Source organism: Hyperolius riggenbachi, chromosome 5 (genome assembly GCF_040937935.1).
Source record: "Hyperolius riggenbachi isolate aHypRig1 chromosome 5, aHypRig1.pri, whole genome shotgun sequence".
In the NCBI taxonomy this organism is placed as follows: Eukaryota; Metazoa; Chordata; class Amphibia; order Anura; family Hyperoliidae; genus Hyperolius; species Hyperolius riggenbachi.
Genome location: NC_090650.1, coordinates 354,342,697 through 354,366,394, shown reverse-complemented (window position 1 = coordinate 354,366,394; position 23,698 = coordinate 354,342,697). Strand labels below are relative to the sequence as shown.

The 23,698-nt window shown below is 45.2% G+C and overlaps 1 protein-coding gene across 1 annotated transcript in view; it reads right to left on the bottom strand.

Annotated features, from left to right (window-relative positions):
* LOC137519428 (NXPE family member 4-like) overlaps positions 1 to 23,698 on the bottom strand; it is a 38,702-nt gene that overhangs the window by 3,013 nt on the left and 11,991 nt on the right. Inside the window, exons 2-4 of the mRNA XM_068238380.1 lie at positions 7,053 to 7,744; positions 6,024 to 6,088; positions 115 to 330 (exon numbers count right to left, since the gene is read on the bottom strand). Of these exons, the coding sequence (XP_068094481.1) occupies positions 115 to 330; positions 6,024 to 6,088; positions 7,053 to 7,744 (973 nt within the window). The remainder of the gene's footprint in view (positions 1 to 114; positions 331 to 6,023; positions 6,089 to 7,052; positions 7,745 to 23,698) is intronic.

Below are 23,698 nucleotides of genomic sequence, written 5' to 3'. Positions count from 1 at the left end.
AGCCTTAGGGGACCTCATGAGGGGAGAAGTTCTTTTCTCTGTCCTGAGAGACTGACTAAGGGCACAGAAAGAAACAACATTGGTCCCTAGTGTGGTTCCATTTTGTTTACCTACCTTTGAAATGTTTTTGAAAATATGTCATCCAAAGTCTTAATGTTGAGTCCCCAAAAATATGAATGAATTTCCCCTGCATGCAGGTGCCCATATCCTCCAAGCTCTTGTATGTCAGCATGCTGCATGACTTCGGATACCAAATGCCCTTCCTCACATGTCCACTGGGGTATTCCAACTTCATTCCACGTTTGCATTTTTCCTTTGTAGAACTGTTATCTGTTAAAAATAGTCACAAAACATAGTTGTCAGTTTAATAAAGTATAATAATTTTTTAAACTTTTAAAGATATAGCTTTATTGTTCAAACAAGTATTATTTAAATTTATATACAGGTAGTCCTCGGTTAACGAACGAGATAGGGACTGACATATCGTTCTTAACCTGAATCTGTCCTTAAGTCGGGACAGCGCCGGATTTCTGTGATTTAAATGTTTTTAAGTACTGTAACATTGATCTAAAGACGCCATGTGTGTGTGGGGAGGTGAGCAGCTACATACCGCACATGTAACGATCCGCTCAGCTGCCTGCACAGGCAGGCAGCCTTTTGACCATTGTTCAGGTCTGCATGCTGCAGGACTCTGGAAAGAAGAGCTTCTGTCAGTTTTGCAGCTTGTGCTTGCTGAGGAATTTGCATACGTTGTCATGCAAATTGCCTGGCCACATTCATTGGAGGCGTGTACTATAAGTAGTATGTGTCCCACAATGCTTCACTGCTCATAGAGGTTTGTTCCTGCTGGACTCACCTGGAGTGTCAGCCACTGCTATCTTAGTATAGTTAATTCTTGGGGAGTGCTCCTTGCATTCCTAGTTAGTGCAGTCAGTTTGTGTATAATTTGTACTGCCTATTCTGTCTTGTCTTGTCTGTCGCGATTGCGCTGTCACCAGCGGCGGTTGATAGCGAATCGCTCTGTCTTGTTTGGATCGCACTAGCCTCTAGCGGTAGCATCTGTGGATCCTTCTGATCTGAGTTCCTGGAGTGTAAGCTGGAGCAGCGGTTGCTACCGGCTACCTCATCTGATCTGTCTTGTTTAGATCGCACTGGCCGCTAGCGTTAGCGGCTGTGGATCTTTCTGATCTGTGTTCCTGCTTGGATCACACTTGCTCTGGCGGAAGAGCGGTGGATCCTTTCTGCCTAGTTCCTGTTTCTCGTCTGTCTGTCTTGTCTGATACGGGCGCTTGCTGTAGGCTCGGTGAGGTAACCGTTAAGCAAGCGTTCACGTTCTTTGTTTCGTGTTTGTCTGTTGATGGTTAGTTAGGCGTGCTTGTCTCTATTGTGCTTATCATGTGGAGACCGCGCATAACCGCGTGCACTGTTGCGAATGAGTGCGGTGTTCGCGGTTAGCTAGCGTTTGTTATTTTCCGTGTCTCCTCTTTGTATGATTTGCTGTGCCTTTGCTATCCTCGTATTCTGTTCTGATCTGCCTTGTGTCACTTCTGGCAATCGCCGTTCTTGCGGTTGCGTTCCTGTTACCCATCTGCTGTTGTGTGTGCGCGGTCGCGGGGTGGCGACTAGATTGGCGCACACACATACAACCTGTCCCTTTGCTCGTTCTCATTCGCAATCACTTCTCTTGCGATTGCGTTCTGCGCTTCGTACAATTCCTGTCTGGCATTTGTGGAGGTACAGAGGATTGGTTCCTCTGCACTCCCCAGTGCCATCTGCCGACAGGAATTTCCCTCTACTGGTGCTTGCACCAAAAGCTGGGTTCTAGTATCTTGACACGCTTGTGGAGGACCTCCGCAGTGTCAGCGCACATCTTGGTGCGCTGAACACGGAGATATCCCACAATCGTTACAGCACACCTCCCGTGCCCTGGCGTCACCCTCTGCCTCTGAAAAATACCTCCGTATCATTAAACAGATCCGCGCCCTCTGACCCGGATACTGTAAAAGCTGCGCATGCGCAGTATGCCGGGTCGCCTCCTGGCCTGCGTCAGAGGACACAGATCTGTTTAATGATACGGAGGTATTTTTCAGAGGCAGAGGGTGACGCCAGGGCACGGGAGGTGTGCGGTATGTAGCTGTTCACCTCCCCACACACACATGGCGTCTTTAGATCAATGTTACAGTACTTAAAAACATTTAAATCACAGAAATCCGGGGCTCACGGTGACGTCATCGGCGGGGCGGAGCTATCGGTGGCCCGTTCGTATCGGCGGGGCGTTCGTAAAGCGGGCATACGTAACCTGAGGACTACCTGTATATACATACATACATATATAGTATCTTTGTTAGGAGACCAATCTACTGCACAGGATACAAAAAAATGAAATGGAGAGCCCACGATGTTAAAGTACATTAAGTTGCAGGTGTTAAATATTAGAGATGAATGAATTATACTCGCAAACATGGGTTACCATTCAAACAACTATATAGGCAGGTGGGGAGATTAGACCTAACCCCACACAGAACTCACTTTCTGTAGACAGGAAAAAAAGGGGGCTGCTTCTGCACCCCTCCACCAAGGGTGGACTCAACTATAATATGAACTGTAAGTTGGAACAGAGCAGCCAGTACACGTATAAAATGTTTTAAAAACCATTTAAAAGAGGAGATAGTGGTGGTCTTACCACCCCAAAGTAGACATAATTCTGTTTATCGTCAACAAGTAGCTTTATTCATATACTCTACAATGCAAAGCGTTTCACAGCTTCAATTCTGCTTCATCAGGCAGTAATTGGAGCAAACTTGGGAAATTTAGAAATGCTTGGCTAAATAACTACATTAGTGGTAGTCAATCAAACTAGTAGTTTTTCTAAAATAACAGTCTGTAGTCTGTAACAGTCTTATAATATCACATGTAGCAAAGTCATAGTGTTAAATCCAATAAAAAATAGCAATATGCACTTTTTATATACTATGTTTATTTATATCATTAGTGCTATTTTTAATTGGATTGAACCTGCAAAGTGCATTGCGGAGTAAATGAATAAAGCTACTTGTTGGCAATGATCAACAGAATGTTGTCTACTTTGGGGAGGTAATTCCACCATCACTGCCTCTTACAAATGGTTAATACACTTTATACTTGTACTGGCGCCTCTTTTCCAACTTAGACAAGACAAATAAGACAAGACAAATAACATTTATATTGCGCTTTTCTCCTTGCGGACTCAAAGCGCCAGAGCAGAGTAGCAGCCACTAGGGCGCGCTCTATTGGCAGTAGCAGTGTAAGGGAGACTTGCCAAAGGTCTCCTACTGAATTAGTGCTGGCTTACTGAACAGGCAGAGCCGAGATTCGAACCCTGGTCTCCTGTGTCAGAGGCAGAGCCCTTAACCATTACACCATCAGCCAACTGCTGCACTGCATGGCTTTCTTGGTATTTGGGAATGGGCTGCATTGAGAGATCTAGAAGAAATGCAGGATGCGCCGGGGCTGCATCTTTCAACAAGACAACGACCCTAAACACTGCTCAAAATCCACTAAAGCATTCATACAGAGCAACAAGTACAGGGTTCTGACATGGCCATCTCAGTCCCCAGACCTGAATATAATTGAAAATCTGTGATGTGAGTTAAAGAGAGCTTTCCATGCTCGGAAGCCATCAAACCTGAATGAACTAGAGATGATTAATGAAGAGGAATGGTCCAAAATACCTTCAACCAGAATCCAGACTCTGATTGGAACCTTCAGGAAGCGTTTAGAGGCTGTAATTTCTGCAACCCCCCCCCCCCATGTTTAGGAGAAGCAATGCCCCTATATTTAAGCTCCCAAGGCCACCCCCTATCCCATAGGGAAAATTCAGCCTGCCTACTGGAACTGTCATCATGCACTATCCTGTGTCTCATAACATCATATCATGATGGCACTATTATGTATTAATTTTTGTTTGTTTCTTATTGTGTTCTAGTGTTGTTAATGTTATTTTGATACACTCGTGACACACTAACAAAAAGGAGGGGTAAGGGTTATATTGGACATTAGAACTGATAATGTTTATGTCACTCTAATTTTCAGGATACTAGATCTTACTATTTTTATGCTGATAATTGTAATTTATTCTAGTGTGTTTTATGTTGTTTCCCTACTATGTTTTTATCTACATCTCTAATGCTGATACTACTGGTCCTGAGCACTACTGTTTGAGTCTTTTTAAAGTGGAGCTGTCAGCCATACTGTCTCAGAAAAAAACCCACATATACAAGTAGATAAATACTTGCTCTACTTACATAACATATATATAGCACTGACCACATTTTGATTTTAGTGATTTTTCTATAGTGAAAAAAAGAGAAAATCCTTCTTAGGATTTTACATTTTGTCTGTGTCTATAAAGCCAGTCCTGACATCATGTCCTCCCTTACTCTGTCTGTGTATTATTGCCCGCCCCCTCCCGGCTTTCAGACACTCTTATCCAGCACTGCAGTGGAAAGTGCATTGAGAAATATTGGGCAATCAGAGAGGAACAGAGGTGTGGGAGGGGAAAACAGGAGGGAAAGAGGCTCAGCCAATCAGGCTGCATTAGTTAAATCTGAGGGGAAAGTAAAGAAGAAAAAAAGAAAACCCAGTATGCACTGCAACTTCCTTTGTGTTGCAGATTTACCAAATAAGAGCCAGGGAAACTGGGGAATGATGTTTTATGGAGAAGAAAAATAAGAGGGATTTTTGACTTTTGGATTGCCTGGTTAGCATTCGTATTACTTGTTTACCAGATAAATATAAAGAATTGATTTTTTATTTTATGCCTGACAGTTACTCTTTAAGGGACGTCACTTGACCTAATGAAGCAGCTTATACTGTGAAACCCGTTGTGCATAATACAATTCAGATTTTTGTGAATACCTTATTCCTGAAACTTCCTCCTTGCAGGTAAGACCTTCTTATCCTCACTCTGTACATGGTAATATAAACCTATACTAGCTGATGGCCCGGCGTTGCCCGGGTGTGTATTTGGCTGGTGTTGGCTCTGCCCACTTTTCTAACTTTAACACAAAATTACTCAATTACTCAATGACCTAGTTTGTGAGCTTTGCAGTCTTTGGCATCAATAATTTGCATTGAAATGAAACAAATCTGATTGGCTATGCCTCCATCCCCTTTTTTGAATTTGAACCCCAGTCACCCAATGACCAACTGTACCAGGTTTGAGGCTTGTTCCATTAACCGTGCAAGAATAGCAGAAATTAAATATTCTCCTTGAAAATCAATAGGAGAATTTTGATTGGCTTTTGTAGGATCCACTTTCTTTTCTGAATATTAATCCCAGTCACCCAGTAACCAACTGTGCAAAGTTTGAGAACCCTGCCATTAACAGTGTAAGAATGGCTGCAGTTTACATTTTCCCAGTGAAATTTGTATTTGTCTCTGCCCACTTTTTGGTTATGTGGATAAAAAGTACCCTATATGTTATTCCAGGTAATGTACTATGTGTGTGCCAAATTTCATTCAAATCCATTCAGCCATTGTTTCGTGATTGAGTAACTAACATCCAAACATCCAAACTTTTGCATTCATAATATTGGTGAGATATACAGGTAGTCCCCAACTTACGAACGCCCGACTTACGAATGACCCCCCAATACGATACGGTATGGATTCTGTGATTTTGTGGGAACAAGTCAAAAACATTATTTTTTCAAATCGAACTTGTAGTTTTTGAGAAAATCAATGTTAAAAAATGTAAAGAAAAAATGGCTTTTAAACTTATATAAGCAGGTACACGGGGCAGAGGTGACACAGAGGGGGACACTGGAGGCACAGAGGAGGTACAGGGGACTGAGATGGCCCAGTGTTCTGACTTAAGAACAGATTCAGGTTAAGAACGGGCCTACAGTCCCTATCTTGTTCCTTAACTGGGGACTACCTGTATATACTGTATAATCCACTTTAATTTAGCTTGAAAGTTATTAAAAAATATTGATTCTATTGTTCTATGAGTAATCTTTCGCAAACAGAAAATAAATACTTACTTTTGTTACACGTTAGTACATTGATGATATTAAAGTGTCTTGGAATTTCAACTCTGACATTTGACCTTAAAAGTAAATGTAAAATATAAATTTACATCTACTTTACAATAAAAACAAAATTAATTAACATGATACATTCCAATTCTGTATTAAGAGACTGGTCCATGAGCACTATAACAAGAATTCTTTATTTATTTAGGGCACTTTTTATTGCTGTGGCTACAAAGGACATTGTTTTGTTGTATGCGTCAAAGTGTTTACTTATGTGCGGTAAGTCTGCCACCAAAGCACTCTGTCCTTCATCTTCTTGTGACAGCCATGGTGTGTTGCCGTAACTTCAGTCACATGCAGTCCAGTTAGTCCCCAGTCAGTCCTGTTAGTGCTGTCAGTTACCAGTCAGTCCTGTCCAGTCAGTGCAGGCAGTCAGTGCTGTCAAGTCAGTCCTGTCCAGCCAGTCTGGTCCAGTCAGTCCTGTTCAGTCAGTTCTGTCCTGTCAGCTTGTCCTCTTTTTCAGTCCTGTCCCATCAGCTAGTCCTGCCTGTCTATCAATTCTACTTTCCAGTCCATCTTGTCAGCCCTATCCTCCAGTTACCCCTCTCACCAATTCTCCCTGCCTCTCCTTCTCTCACAGTGGGGTTCACCCTCCTACTCTTCATGCCTGGGGTGGTCCTGGGGGTTGTGACCTGGTGAACACTAGGCACTAATGTAGCCCATCACCCACTGGGTGTGACGGTAGCACTTAATCCCTTGTGGGGCACTCTTGTCACTTAGACTCAACACCCTGTGAGCGTTCACGCCAACCACCATTGCTGAGATCAACAGGGCCCTGACACCATTGGTCCTCTGAATAAACAAAGGAAAGTAATTCCTTGGGAAAAGGCAAATAAGGATTGCTACCCAATGACTCACCCTGAACATCTTTCATTTATTAGGCCCCTGCAATGTCCTAGCTGATCTGAATTTACTCTCCACAATCTTGTTAGTGAATTAATAAATAAAAAGGCTATTGTACTTACGACTTTGACTTACGCATGAAATAAGAAGTGTTGTAATGTGGTGAATAGTGTGTTTTCACGACTTATCGAACTCTTCACCTGAGAAAGGGATTTACAGCTAAAGTCCTCAGGTTTGGCACAGTAAAAATATTCTTCTTCTCTCTGGTTGACATATTCACAGAGCTTGTGTGTTGTGTTAAGTTCAAATCCACAATTCACCTCTTTTTCTTGGTGGGGTTTGGTAAACTTGCCCACGTGGTCCACATAACCATGCCCTTTGTTTCTGAAGGTCCAGAGGGCTGATGCTCCTTCACTAGGATGCATGACTAATATGGAGATAGTAACCATGCCTTCCCAGAATAGCGTAAAATGAATATGATACGTCCCATTATTGAAATCCTCAATACTACCAGAAGCTGCGGCTCCAAGCTCTGATGTAAACATTCTAGCTCTTAAGTAGTCTCCTCCATATGTCTTCTTCCTTCTTAGCCAGTCATACATATCAACTTGTATTATTAATTGGTCTCCAACACAATAGCTGGTCTTTGGGTCTTTTAAGAAGGCTTTGCTGTGTCTGGCACTAGTTGTTTCTTCTTTGTTGGTAACATAAGCCTTGGGTATCGTGCTATCTATTTTATGAAATATTTTATTTATTTTCACTTGAAGTTCTGACAAAGGCTTTACTGTCACCACATTTTTCATAATGGGGATATCTTTCCTCATACACTGTTAAGCAAAATAAAAATTATTGGCATCTATGTTTATGTATATTAAAAAATAATCAGGAAAAAAAGAAAAATACTAAACCTGGTACGTCTATAGTGAAGGGGTGTCTTATGGACCCCCCCCCCCCCTACCCTTCCAAAAAAAAAAAAAAACTGTCTTTATCCCAGCTACACTGAATACACTCCCAGCTACTCTCACTACACCCACATCTACAATGACTACTCTCACAGCTACACTGAATACACTCCCAGCTACACTGTCTACACTCCCAGCTACTCTTACTACAGTCCCAGCTACACTGACTACTCTCCCAGCTACTCTTACTACACCCACATCTACAATGAATACTCTCACTGCTACACTGACTACACTCCCAGCTACACTGTCTACACTCCAAGCTACTCTCACTACACTCCCAGCTACACTGACTAATCTCACAGCTTCACTGAATACATTCCCAGCTACACTGACTACTCTCCCAGCTACACTGACTACTCTCCCAGCTACTCTCTCACTACACTCACATCTACACTGACTAATTTCACAGCTTCACTGAATACACTCCCAGCTACACTGACTACGCTCCCAGCTACTCTCACTACACTCCCAGCTACACTGACTACTCTCCCAGCTACTCTCACTACACTCCCAGCTACTCTCACTACACTCACAGCTACACTGACTAATCTCACAGCTTCACTGAATACACTCCCAGCTACACTGAATACTTTCCCAGCTACTTTCACTACACTCACATCTACACTGACTACACTCCCAGCTACACTGTCTACAAGTGGCGGACACAGCCAGCAGTGGGCCCCTGTGCAAAATTGTAATTGTGGGCCCCCTATGACCTGCGGCGCGCGTAGCGCGGCGCGGCAAAATATGGGCGTGGCTACAGGCAAAAAATAGTGGACAAATGGGCGTGGCAATGACCGGATGAGGGCGGAGCTAACTGTAACTTAAGGCGAACCCGGGCTGAGGGTTTATTTCCTTTTAAACAATACTAGTTGCCTGGCGGCCCTGCTGATCTATTTGGCTGCAGTAATAAACTGAATTACACCAGCAACAAGCATGCAGCTAATCTTCTCAGTTCTTACAATATTGTCAGAAACCCCTGACCTGCTGCATGCTTGTTCAGGGTCTATGGTTGAAAGAATAAGAGGCAGAGGACCAGCACGGCAGCCAGGCAACTGGTATTGCTTAAAAGGAGAGAAATATGGCAGCCTCAATATTATTCTCACCTCAGGTTCCCTTGAAAAGTGCAACACAAAGACAGTGGGCCCAAGTTTTGGTGACCCTTTCCCCAGAAAATTCACATAATTGTGCAGGTTTTCTCAAGAAAATACACATCATGTCGGCAGATATGCCCAGAAAATACGTGCAATCATGTCGGCAGATATGCCCAGAAAATATGTGCAATCAATCGGCAGATATGCCCAGAAAATACGTGCAATCATGTAGGCAGATATGCCCAGAAAATACGTGCAATCATGTCGGCAGATATGCCCAGAAAATACGTGCAATCATGTCGGCAGATATGCCCAGAAAATACGTGCAATCAAGTCGGCAGATATGCCCAGAAAATACGTGCAATCAAGTCGGCAGATATGCCCAGAAAATACGTGCAATCAAGTCGGCAGATATGCCCAGAAAATACGTGCAATCAAGTCGGCAGATATGCCCAGAAAATACGTGCAATCAAGTCGGCAGATATGCCCAGAAAATACGTGCAATCAAGTCGGCAGATATGCCCAGAAAATACGTGCAAACAAGTCGGCAGATATGCCCAGAAAATACGTGCAATCAAGTCGGCAGATATGCCCAGAAAATACGTGCAAACAAGTCGGCAGATATGCCCAGAAAAAACATGCAAACAAGTCGGCAGATATGCCCAGAAAATACGTGCAATCATGTCGGCAGATATGCCCAGAAAATACATACAATCATGTCGGCAGATTTGCGCAGAAAATACATGCAATCATGTGGCAGACCTGCCCAGAACATACACCTGCTAATATAAATAAAAAAACAAAAACATTTACTCACCTGCAGCAGCAGACCTCCTGTCCCAGCCTCCATCCGGCGTGCAGCTCCCATGGGTGGTTGGGTGGATAGGTAGCCTGGTGGGTGGGTGAGTGGGTGGGTGGGTGGGTGGGTTGGTAGCCTGGTGGGTAGGTAGCCTGGTGGGTGGGTAACTAGCCCGGTAGGTAGGTAGGTAGGTAGCCTGGTGGGTGGGTGGGTAGGTAGGTAGGTAGCCTGGTGGGTGGGTTGGTAACTAGCCCGGTAGGTAGCCGGGTGGGTGGTTAGGTAGGTAGCCTGGTGGGTGGGTAGGTAGCCTGGTGGGTGGGTAGGTAGGTAGCCTGGTGGGTGGGTTGGTAACTAGCCCGGTAGGTAGCCGGGTGGGTGGTTAGGTAGGTAGCCTGGTGGGTGGGTAGGTAGCCTGGTGGGTGGGTTGGTAACTAGCCCGGTAGGTAGCCGGGTGGGTGGTTAGGTAGGTAGCCGGGTGGGTGGTTAGGTAGGTAGCCGGGTGGGTAGGTAGGTAGGTAGCCTGGTGGGTGGGTAGCCGGGTGGGTGGGTAGGTAGCCTGGTGGGTGGGTTGGTAACTAGCCCGGTAGGTAGCCGGGTGGGTGGTTAGGTAGGTAGCCGGGTGGGTGGTTAGGTAGGTAGCCGGGTGGGTAGGTAGGTAGGAAGCCTGGTGGGTGGGTAGCCTGGTGGGTGGGTGGGTGGGTAGGTAGGTAGGTAGGTAGGTAACCGGGTGGGTGGGTAGGTAGCCTGGTGGGTGGGTTGGTAACTAGCCCGGTAGGTAGCCAGGTGGGTCGTTAGGTAGGTAGCCGGGTGAGTAGGTAGGTAGCCAGGTGGGTAGGTAGGTAGGTAGCCGGGTGGGTAGGTAGGTAGGAAGCCTGGTGGGTGGGTAGGTAGCCGGGTGGGTAGGTAGGAAGCCTGGTGGGTGGGTGGGTGGGTAGGTAGCCGGGTGGGTAGGTGGTTAGGTAGCCGGGTGGGTAGGTAGGTAGGTAGCCGGGTGGGTAGGTAGCCGGGTGGGTAGGTGGGTAGGTAGCCGGGTGGGTGGTTAGGTAGGAAGCCTGGTGGGTGGGTAGGTAGCGGGGGGGGGGTAGGTAGGTAGGAAGCCTGGTGGGTGGGTAGGTAGCCGGGTGGGTAGGTAGGAAGCCGGGTGGGTGGGTAGGTAGCCGGGTGGGTAGGTGGTTAGGTAGCCGGGTGGGTAGGTAGGTAGGTAGCCGGGTGGGTAGGTAGCCGGGTGGGTAGGTAGCCGGGTGGGTGGTTAGGTAGTCGGGTGGGTGGTTAGGTAGGAAGCCTGGTGGGTGGGTAGGTAGCCGGGTGGGTAGGTAGGTAGGAAGCCTGGTGGGTGGTTAGGTAGTCGGGTGGGTAGGTAGGAAGCCTGGTGGGTGGGTAGGTGGTTAGGTAGCCGGGTGGGTAGCTATCCGGGTGGGGGGCCCGACTCCTATCCTTCCTCCCTCCCTCCCTTCCTCACCTCGGGGGGCCCCCTCCCGATATGCGCGGCTAATATCTAAGCCCCCTTATAAACTAGAATCACCAAATTTTAAGAGTATATAAAGGAGATATGTGGGTACAAGAGGAAAAAAAATGTGCAAAAAGACCTTATAGTTTTTGAGAAAATCGATTTTATAGTTTCAAAGGAAAAAAGTATACATTTAAATGCAGTAAATGACAGTTACTGTAGCAAACCTAGCGGTAGTGTAATTTTACTAATATCAAATGAAAGGGCCAAGTGCAAGGGGCCAAGTGTCAAATGCAAAGTGCAAAGTGTCAAATGCAAAGTGCCAAGTGCAAAGTGTTAAATGCAAAGTGCAAAGTGCCAAGTGCAAAGTGTCAAATGCAAAGTGCCAAGTGCCAAGTGTCAAATGCAAAGTGTTAAATGCAAAGTGCACTTTGTACTTGGCACTTTGCATGGCACTTTGCACTTGGCACTTTGCACTTTGCATGGCCCTTTGCACTTAGCCCTTTGCACTTGGCCCTTTGCACTTGGCCCTTTGCACATGGTGCTTGCACTTGGCACTTTGCGCTTGCACCTGGCACTTTGTGCTTGCGCTTGGCACTTGGCCCTTTGCGCTTGCACTTGGCCCTTTGCGCTTGCACTTGGCCCTTTGCGCTGGCACTTGGCACTTGGCCCTTTGCACTTGGCAGTTTGCACTTGGCCCATGGCACTTGCACTTGGCCCTTTGCACTTGGCCCTTTATTTTGATATTAATAAATTTACACTACCTCTAGGTTTTCTACAGTAACTGTCATTTACTACATTTAAATGTAAACTTTTTTCCTTTGAAACTTTAAAATCGATTTTCTCAAAAACTATAAGGTCTTTTTGCAAAAAATGTTTTTCCTCTTGTACCCACATATCTCCTTAATATACCCTGCAAATTTGGTGATTCTAGCTCGTAAGGGGGCTTAGATATTTAACGCGAAAAATGGACTTTAGGTGAAAATTAATGCGAATATACTCAGGCGAAATTTCGCCTTTTGAAACGAAGATAGTACTTATTTTCGCGAAAATTCGGTGGAATCGAAAATGGGATTTTCGATGCGAAAATGACTTTGGCGAAAATTCGCAAGCAACACTGAGACAGAGGAGACAGCACTGGATGGGTAAGAGCTTGTAGTGGACACCTGGCCCCCACACCTGGCCAGACCTTCAGCATATTTGGGGGAGGGAAAAGTGTGTCTTATATGCCGAAAAATATGGTATGTATTAATTGTTAATCAATTAATTATTCAGTTAAATGATGACTGATGATTTCAGATTGGTATACCATGAATTATTATTAACTAAATTTGGTTTACAATTGTTTATGCATGATTTTAAAAAATTGGCAAAGCTCTGCCTCCTCTTTATTTGAAATGGTGCAGCCAAAGGGCTGACCAAATAGGGAACATGACCTAAGTGAGGTGCTGGGGCACTATGTGGATGGCATGTGACCTTGGTTATGTTACAAATGCCTCCATTATGTACCCCAATATTCGCTTCCATTAAAGAGACACTGAAGCGAACTTATTTTGCACGTTACCTTATATGTCGCTTCAGTGCTCTCATAACAAGTAATCTGTCTTGTCCCCGCCACTAAACAAGGGCTGCAGAGCCCCCAAATCCCTCTGCAAATATCCGCGACCAACTTGGTCGTGGATTTTGCTGTTCTGTGAGGCAGAACTTCCAGCTGTAGCTCTGCCCCTCCTGCCGCCTTTCCCCGCCCCTCTCTGTGAAGGAAGAGTAAGAGGGGGGGGGGGGGGAGGTCGGCGATGTGCCGCGATTGACGTCAGGAGGGGCAGAGCTGAAGCTGAAAGCTCTGCCCCTTTCAGGAAATGCCGGCTAGATTGCCCTCTGGGGATTTGGGGGCTCTGCAGCCCTCGTTTAGCGGCGGGGACACGGCGGATTACTTGTTATGAAAGCACTGAAGCGACTTATAAGGTAACCTGTGCAAAATAAGTTCACTTTACTGTCTCTTTAACTTACTGATTGGTAATCCTGAGTCAGGCTCAGAACGGAAAGCCGCAAAACAGGTTGGTAATCCCGTACCTGAGTGAGTTTCATGCAGGAGCTGCTGTAGAACTCTCTGAGGTTCGTTTTTCTTCTTTTTTTAGGGTCTAAAAGCTTGTGAGAAAATGCTATGGCTTTTAGACCTTAAATCTGGAAATAATCATGATGCCAGGGAGGTTAAATACCCACTTCCCATTTCTAACAACAAGTGCCTCAACTATGCCAACCATGCAGCAAATGTCTCCATTACCTCAGTTCTCCAGTATTCTAGTAGTAGATTTGCTCATTTAAAGCCATAGTGGCTGCAGAGGAGTTCATATGGTGCAGTGTTTTTACCAGGAAAAGAGAGTGGTGGGCTTCTTGCCTCTCATAAGTATAGCAATGAGGTAGCATGGCGGGATCAGTTTGTAGAACCGGTTGTAAAAGGATTAGGCAATAGGCAGCAGCAATACAAGAAGTACCAGGATCACAGCACTGGTTTGGACCAGTAAGCAGCCATATTTTCATGTATACACAGTGCTGCAGGTGTCTTGTATATAATGGTGATCAGCAGCAGTGATAATGAATAAATGGTTTACCCAAAAGTATTCCAGCAGAAAATGGTGTCCAAAGCCTAATAATGAAGTCTTTTTGTGTCTCCAGTGCTGGGCTCCAGCTGCCATTTTACTGTAGCCCTGCTCTGCCTGTCAGCACGGGAGATTTTCAGCAGCAATGAAGATCGGGGAGAAGCACTGGATGATAGAAGAAGAGTCACCTGCCAGATGAGTACTTTATTTTTCTTTTCAGTTGCCACCTCTGACACCAGGGACATTAGGGGGCACTAACTAGAGGGAAACTCTATTATATTTTATGGAGGAAACGCTGGTTAATGGGTATTTTTATGAATTTTTGTGGATGAAGGCTGCTAATTGCATGTATTTTGGGGAATAAACTGCAGCATTGTGTGAATTTTGGGGTGTACGCTGCCGCATTGTGTATTATGGGGTATATGCTGCCACAATATGTGTATTTTGTGGGTAAATGCTGCAGCATTATGTGTATTTTTAGGAAATGTAGCCTCATGTGTATTTTGTGGGAAACGCTGCCTCATTATGGGCTCGATTCACAAAGCGGTGCTAACCCAGTTAGAGACTTTAGGCATGATAACCATTGCACTATGCTGGTGAAAAGCCAGTTTAGGTGTGATAAGTTTAGGCGTGATAAGTTTAGGCGTGATAAGTTTAGGCATGATAAGTTTAGATAAGTTTAGATCGCGCACAAAGTCCCGCACGCACAGCAGCGCCATTAAACTCTATGCGAAGTGCACCAGACTTTGCTAGCGTAAAACTTTTGATCAGCTGTGCACTGCGGTGCTAACCCAGTTGGTGCTTAAACTTATCACGCCTAAACTTATCACACCTAAACTTATCATGCCTAAACTTATCACACCTAAACTTATCACACCTAAACTTATCATGCCTAAACTGAGTTTAGGCGTGATAAAGGGCTTTTCACCAGCGTGTTAACTGTTAGCACCGCTTTGTGAATCAGGCCCTATGTGTTTTTGGGGGAGATTGCTGCCATATTATGTTTATCTTGGGGCAAAACCACATTAAGGGCTTGATTCACAAAGCGGTGTAAACTGTTAGCACGCTGGTGAAAAGCCCCTTATCACGCCTAAACTCAGTTTAGGCGTGATAAGTTTAGGCGTGATAAGTTTAGGTGTGATAAGTTTAGGCAAGATAAGTTTAGGCATGATAACTATAGCACCAACTGGGTTAGCACCGCAGTGCACAGCTGATCAAAATTTTGCGCTAGCAAAGTCTGGTGCGCGAAACGTCGCATAGAGTTTAATGGCGCTGCTTTGCGCGTGGGACTTTGCGATCTAAACTTATCTAAACTTATCACGCCTAAACTTATCATGCCTAAACTTATCATTGAGTTTAGGCATGATAAGGGGCTTTTCACCAGCGTGGTGCAATGGTTATCACGCCTAAAGTCTTTTAGGCATGATAACTGGGTTATCACTGCTTTGTGAATCGAGCCCTAAGTGTATTTTCTAGGTAAATGCTGCCAAATGATGTGTATTTTGGGGGATAATGCTTAGCGCAGGGAGAATCTTTTGTTTTTAACTATCACCCATTCTGAGTGTTGGAACTCACTCAGATCTCTCTGGCAGCTCCCATCAAACTGTGTGTCTATATGTAATTATATAGCTCTGTCATCTTCTGCGGCACTTTACAAAATACATAGTCATGTCACTGTCTGTCCTCTGTGGATCTTACAATCTAATCCCTATCATAGTCCTAGTCTAATGTGCTACCATATTTTGTCGAAGAATGTTTTTTTTCTGTTGAAAAGTCATGTTACTGACTGTTCTCAGAGAAGTTCACAATCTAATACCTACCATCATTTTGTTGCTAATGTGTGTTTATGTTGGGAACACTTCCTACTTGTTTGAGGGTCACTCTACTCATATTTGGGGAGGAAACACAAGCTCACTGACTTTGGGTTGCACTTTTACTAGGAAATTGTAATTAGACACGCCCACTGAATTTTGTGGTCACACCCACTGCTTGTTGTGGCCATGCCCACTTTTGCTGTGGTGCGTGTTGCGTATCTTGGGTCGGGGGGGCTCATGGGTTCACAGTGCCTAGGGCAGGAAAATACCCTAAATACAGCCATGCTATTTATTAGGACTACGTGTAAGGCAGGATTCACACTGTAACAAAGAAATGAACAGCGCTACTTAAAAACAGATGAGTGCTTACCTGCAAAAAAGTGAACACCCCACTCATGGGATTCAAATACACAATGAGCATACACATGACCTGTCTACCACTTGGAGGATGTTAGTTTCCACTAACAATTTGCAATTTGTTAGGTACTTGTCCCTCCCACTGTCGAAGAAGTCTTTCCTCCATGGGAGGGGACCTAACACTAACTAAATTCTACCTATGCATATGCATAGCCTGGGCGCGCTACCAGTAAAATTGAGAATTGCGCAAAAAAAGTGGGATCAGCGCATCACCAGGCCGCCTCTGAATGGCCTCAGCTCAGAGATGCGCTGAGCCCCCCCAGAAACTGCAAACGCACCTTGAACCCAAACAGAGGCTCTGCATATACACCAAAGGAAAACTATTAAGTGGGAGCAGCTGACCAGAAATAAATCAATCAAACATAACAAAGAAATGAACAGCGCTACTTAAAAACAGATGAGTGCTTACCTGCAAAAAAGTGAACACCCCACTCATGGGATTCAAATACACAATGAGCATACACATGACCTGTCTACCACTTGGAGGATGTTAGTTTCCACTAACAATTTGCAATTTGTTAGGTACTTGTCCCTCCCACTGTCGAAGAAGTCTTTCCTCCATGGGAGGGGACCTAACACTAACTAAATTCTACCTATGCATATGCATAGCCTGGGCGCGCTACCAGTAAAATTGAGAATTGCGCAAAAAAAAAAGTGGGATCAGCGCATCACCAGGCCGCCTCTGAATGGCCTCAGCTCAGAGATGCGCTGAGCCCCCCCAGAAACTGCAAACGCACCTTGAACCCAAACAGAGGCTCTGCATATACACCAAAGGAAAACTATTAAGTGGGAGCAGCTGACCAGAAATAAATCAATCAAACATAACAAAGAAATGAACAGCGCTACTTAAAAACAGATGAGTGCTTACCTGCAAAAAAGTGAACACCCCACTTTTTTTGCGCAATTCTCAATTTTACTGGTAGCGCGCCCAGGCTATGCATATGCATAGGTAGAATTTAGTTAGTGTTAGGTCCCCTCCCATGGAGGAAAGACTTCTTCGACAGTGGGAGGGACAAGTACCTAACAAATTGCAAATTGTTAGTGGAAACTAACATCCTCCAAGTGGTAGACAGGTCATGTGTATGCTCATTGTGTATTTGAATCCCATGAGTGGGGTGTTCACTTTTTTGCAGGTAAGCACTCATCTGTTTTTAAGTAGCGCTGTTCATTTCTTTGTTATGTTTGATTGATTTATTTCTGGTCAGCTGCTCCCACTTAATAGTTTTCCTTTGGTGTATATGCAGAGCCTCTGTTTGGGTTCAAGGTGCGTTTGCAGTTTCTGGGGGGGCTCAGCGCATCTCTGAGCTGAGGCCATTCAGAGGCGGCCTGGTGATGCGCTGATCCCACTTTTTTTGCAGGATTCACACTGTGCATGTCGAATAAAGCATGCATTATAATGTATGTGGACCAATAGGCCACCAATGAAACTATCCAGAACCACTAGACTACCAGGGAAGGTATGGAGGAGGGGATCACTAGACCACCAGGGAAACACATGGGTGGGCTATTAGACTACCAAGAATGTACATTTGAGGCCATGAGAGCACTAGGGAAACTTATGGGGGACCACTAAACTGCCAGGGAGATCTGTGTGTGTGGTGTGTGTGTGTGTGTGGGGGGGGGGGGGGGGGGGGGCAGGATAAATGGGGAAATTTAATAGGGAAATCATAGTGATGGAGATGCATTGAAAACTATTACATTAAAATATTCTGTTTAACTACATTCACTTTTAAGACCATGCCTCCTACATAATACAATTATTAATTAACCTTCTCGACTTAGGGACATAACTAAAACATCAAAACTGCTCTGGTCCTTAGGAAGGTTTTATATGTCGGTACTGAAATGGTTAAAGGAAACTGAAGTGAAAAAACTATGGAGGCTCAGGCTGTCGTGTTTATTTCCAGTTGCCCGGCAGCCTTGCTGATCTGTTTGGCTAATCCTGTCAGATCTGACAATAATGTCAGAAACACCTGATCTGCTGCATGCTTGTTCAGGGTCTATGGCTAACAGTATTAGAGGCAGAGGATCAGCAGGATAGCCAGGCAACTGGTATTGCTTAAAAGTAAATAAATATGGCAGCCTCCATCTGCCTCTCACTTCAGTTGTTCTTTAATCTACACAATTTGTGCAAGCTCTACAATTACATTTGGTGCCCATTCAAACATGGATATACAAAATGGACACATTTTGTACAAAGTACATGCATACACAGGGCCGGATTTAGGCCAAGGCCACCTAGGCCATGGCCTAGGGAACCACAGGAGCAAGGGCACCAAAGCAGCAGGCTAAACTGGTGCAGCATTTGCAAACTTGCAAATGCTGCAGTGCAGGGAGATCAGATGAGCGCCTTACTGCGGTACTCTGCTGCCAGCCGCCTGTGCAGCGGCTGCCCTGCTCTCTCTGCACGTTGGCATTGTGGCCTGCAGCTATGGACTTGGGCGGCATTGCAGAGTTACAAGTGGAGGATGTGGAATAGCAGCTGCCAGTCGCTCACATCTCCGCTCGTCTCGAACTTAGAAGCTTCCTCTTCCCGTCTGACTTGCTGGTAACATGCTGGTAAGTCACAAGTGAGAGATGCTGGTTGGAGGTAGTGTTGGGCGAACAGTGTTCGCCACTGTTCGGGTTCTGCAGAACATCACCCTGTTCGGGTGATGTTCGAGTTCGGCCGAACATCTGATGGTGTTCGGCCAAACTGTTCGGCCATATGGCCGAACTAAGAGCGCATGGCCGAACGTTCCCCGAACGTTCGGCTAGCGCTGTGATTGGCCGAACAGGTCACGTGTAGTGTTGGGCGAACATCTAGATGTTCGGGTTCGGGCCGAACATGGCCGCGATGTTCGGGTGTTCGAGCCGAACTCCGAACATAATGGAAGTCAATGGGGACCTGAACTTTCGTGCTTTGTAAAGCCTCAATACATGCTACATACCCCAAATTTACAGGGTATGTGCACCTTGGGAGTGGGTACAAGAGGAAAAATTTTTAGCAAAAAGAGCTTATAGTTTTTGAGAAAATCGATTTTAAAGTTTCAAAGGGAAAACTGTCTTTTAAATGCGGGAAATGTCTGTTTTCTTTGCACAGGTAACATGCTTTTTGTCGGCATGCAGTCATAAATGTAATACAGATAAGAGGTTCCAGGAAAAGGGACCGGTAACGCTAACCCAGCAGCAGCACACGTGATGGAACAGGAGGAGGGCGGCGCAGGAGGAGAAGGCCACGCTTTGAGACACAACAACCCAGGCCTTGCATGAGGACAAGAAGCGTGCGGATAGCAATTTGCATTTTATCGCCATGCAGTCATAAATGTAATACAGATGAGAGGTTCAATAAACAATAAACAGTAATTGGTGTTGTCCAGAATGCGCACAATGCGTGGGTTGCGTTCCAATGCAATCCTAGGCCGAAGAGGTCATAGCCTAGGGTCACAAAAACCTGTTTATTTGGGCAATTTCAATGGTGGCGAGTCTGACGTACATAAATCGCAGCAATGGCCGTTAGCAACGTCTGAATCTCACGAAATGTCTCATGCAGGTAGAAGACATATTGTTAGACTTGGGCTCCAAAGATGGGTTCCCTACATCTCTGCAAACCAGAGTTACAGGGCTCCAAATTTGGTAAAATCCCCCATAGGCTTTCATTGGGCCTCCTATTTACAGTTCCAAAATCTCACATCTTTTCAAAGGGCAATTGCTCAGCAGTGGCAAATTTTCTAGCATTGTAGGGACCCTTAGGGGGAACATGACTGCTGAGTTTCGGGCCCCTAGGCCAAAGAGGTCATAGCCTAGGGTCACAAAAACCTGTTTATTTGGGCAATTTCAATGGTAGTTATGCTGACGTACATAAATCTCAGCCATGGCCGTTAGCAACGTCTGAATTTCACGAAATGTCTCATGCAGGTAGAAGACATATTGTTAGACTTGGATTCCAAAGATGGGGTCCCTACATCTCTGCAAACCAGAGTTACAGGGGTCCAAAATTGGTAAAATCCCCTATAGGCTTTCATTGCCTCCCTATTTCACTTTCCAAAATCTCACATCTTTTCAAAGGGCAATTGCTCAGCAGTGGCAAATTTTCTAGCATTGTAGGGACCCTTAGGGGGAACATGACTGGTGAGTTTCGGGCCCCTAGGCCAAAGAGGTCATAGCCTAGGGTCACAAAAACCTGTTTATTTGGGCAATTTCAATGGTGGCGAGTCTGACGTACATAAATCGCAGCAATGGCCGTTAGCAACGTCTGAATCTCACGAAATGTCTCATGCAGGTAGAAGACATATTGTTAGACTTGGGCTCCAAAGATGGGTTCCCTACATCTCTGCAAACCAGAGTTACAGGGCTCCAAATTTGGTAAAATCCCCCATAGGCTTTCATTGGGCCTCCTATTTACAGTTCCAAAATCTCACATCTTTTCAAAGGGCAATTGCTCAGCAGTGGCAAATTTTCTAGCATTGTAGGGACCCTTAGGGGGAACATGACTGGTGAGTTTCGGGCCCCTAGGCCAAAGAGGTCATAGCCTAGGGTCACAAAAACCTGTTTATTTGGGCAATTTCAATGGTAGTTATGCTGACGTACATAAATCTCAGCCATGGCCGTTAGCAACGTCTGAATTTCACGAAATGTCTCATGCAGGTAGAAGACATATTGTTAGACTTGGATTCCAAAGATGGGGTCCCTACATCTCTGCAAACCAGAGTTACAGGGGTCCAAAATTGGTAAAATCCCCCATAGGCTTTCATTGCCTCCCTATTTCACTTTCCAAAATCTCACATCTTTTCAAAGGGCAATTGCTCAGCAGTGGCAAATTTTCTAGCATTGTAGGGACCCTTAGGGGGAACATGACTGGTGAGTTTCGGGCCCCTAGGCCAAAGAGGTCATAGCCTAGGGTCACAAAAACCTGTTTATTTGGGCTATTTCAATGGTGGCGAGTCTGACGTACATAAATCGCAGCAATGGCCGTTAGCAACGTCTGAATCTCACGAAATGTCTCATGCAGGTAGAAGACATATTGTTAGACTTGGATTCCAAAGATGGGGTCTCTACATCTCTGCAAACCAGAGTTACAGGGCTCCAAAATTGGTAAAATCCCCCATAGGCTTTCATTGGGCCTACTATTTACCGTTCCAAAATCTCACACCATTTTAAAGGGCAATGGCTCAGCAGTGGCAAAACTCACCAGTCATGATCCCCCTAAGAGTCCCTACAATGCTAGAAAATTTGGTACTGCTGAGCCATTGCCCTTTGAAAAGATGTGAGATTTTGGAAAGTGAAATAGGGAGGCAATGAAAGCCTATGGGGGATTTTACCAATTTTGCACCCCTGTAACTCTGGTTTGCAGAGATGTAGGGACCCCATCTTTGGAATCCAAGTCTAACAATATGTCTTCTACCTGCATGAGACATTTCGTGAAATTCAGACGTTGCTAACGGCCATGGCTGAGATTTATGTACGTCAGCATCACTACCATTGAAATAGCCCAAATAAACAGGTTTTTGTGACCCTAGGCTATGACCTCTTTGGCCTAGGGGCCCGAAACTCAGCAGTCATGTTCCCCCTAAGGGTCCCTACAATGCTAGAAAATTTGCCACTGCTGAGCAATTGCCCTTTAAAAAGATGTGAGATTTTGGAAAGTGAAATAGGGAGGCAATGAAAGCCTATGGGGGATTTTACCAATTTTGGAGCCCTGTAACTCTGGTTTGCAGAGATGTAGGGACCCCATCTTTGGAATCCAAGTCTAACAATATGTCTTCTACCTGCATGAGACATTTCGTGAAATTCAGACGTTGCTAACGGCCATGGCTGAGATTTATGTACGTCAGCATAACTACCATTGAAATTGCCCAAATAAACAGGTTTTTGTGACCCTAGGCTATGACCTCTTTGGCCTAGGGGCCCGAAACTCACCAGTCATGTTCCCCCTAAGGGTCCCTACAATGCTAGAAAATTTGCCACTGCTGAGCCATTGCCCTTTGAAAAGATGTGAGATTTTGGAACTGTAAATAGGAGGCCCAATGAAAGCCTATGGGGGATTTTACCCATTTTGGAGCCCTGTAACTCTGGTTTGCAGAGATGTAGGGACCCCATCTTTGGAATCCAAGTCTAACAATATGTCTTCTACCTGCATGAGACATTTCGTGAAATTCAGACGTTGCTAACAGCCATGGCTGAGATTTATGTACGTCAGCATAACTACCATTGAAATTGCCCAAATAAACAGGTTTTTGTGACCCTAGGCTATGACCTTTTTGGCCTAGGGGCCCGAAACTCAGCAGTCATGTTCCCCCTAAGGGTCCCTACAATGCTAGAAAATTTGCCACTGCTGAGCAATTGCCCTTTGAAAAGATGTGAGATTTTGGAAAGTGAAATAGGGAGGCAATGAAATCCTATGGGGGATTTTACCAATTTTGGACCCCTGTAACTCTGGTTTGCAGAGATGTAGGGACCCCATCTTTGGAATCCAAGTCTAACAATATGTCTTCTACCTGCATGAGACATTTCGTGAGATTCAGACTTTGCTAACGGCCATTGCTGCGATTTATGTACGTCACCATCACTACCATTGAAATAGCCCCAATAAACAGGTTTTTGTGACCATAGGCTATGACCTCTTCGGCCTAGGGGCCCGAAACTCACCAGTCATGTTCCCCCTAAGGGTCCCTACAATGCTAGAAAATTTGCCACTGCTGAGTAATTGCCCTTTGAAAAGATGTGAGATTTTGGAACTGTAAATAGGAGGCCCAATGAAAGCCTATGGGGGATTTTACCAAATTTGGAGCCCTGTAACTCTGGTTTGCAGAGATGTAGGGAACCCATCTTTGGAGCCCAAGTCTAACAATATGTCTTCTACCTGCATGAGACATTTCGTGAGATTCAGACGTTGCTAACGGCCATTGCTGCGATTTATGTACGTCAGACTCGCCACCATTGAAATTGCCCAAATAAACAGGTTTTTGTGACCCTAGGCTATGACCTCTTCGGCCTAGGACTGCATTGAACGCGACCCACGCATTGTGCGCATTCTGGACAACACCAATTACTGTTTATTGTTTATTGAACCTCTCATCTGTATTACATTTATGACTGCATGGCGACAAAATGCAAATTGCTATCCGCACGCTTCTTGTCCTCATGCAAGGCCTGGGTTGTTGTGTCTCAAAGCGTGGCCTTCTCCTCCTGCGCCGCCCTCCTCCTGTTCCATCACGTGTGCTGCTGCTGGGTTAGCGTTACCGGTCCCTTTTCCTGGAACCTCTTATCTGTATTACATTTATGACTGCATGCCGACAAAAAGCATGTTACCTGTGCAAAGAAAACAGACATTTCCCGCATTTAAAAGACAGTTTTCCCTTTGAAACTTTAAAATCGATTTTCTCAAAAACTATAAGCTCTTTTTGCTAAAAAAAATTTTCCTCTTGTACCCACTTCCAAGGTGCACATACCCTGTAAATTTGGGGTATGTAGCATGTAAGGAGGCTTTACAAAGCACGAAAGTTCGGGTCCCCATTGACTTCCATTATGTTCGGAGTTCGGCTCGAACACCCGAACATCGCGGCCATGTTCGGCCTGTTCGGCCCGAACCCCGAACATCTAGATGTTCGCCCAACACTAGTTGGAGGGACAGATGATCAGCAGTGGCTGATGGAGACAGAGGGGAAGA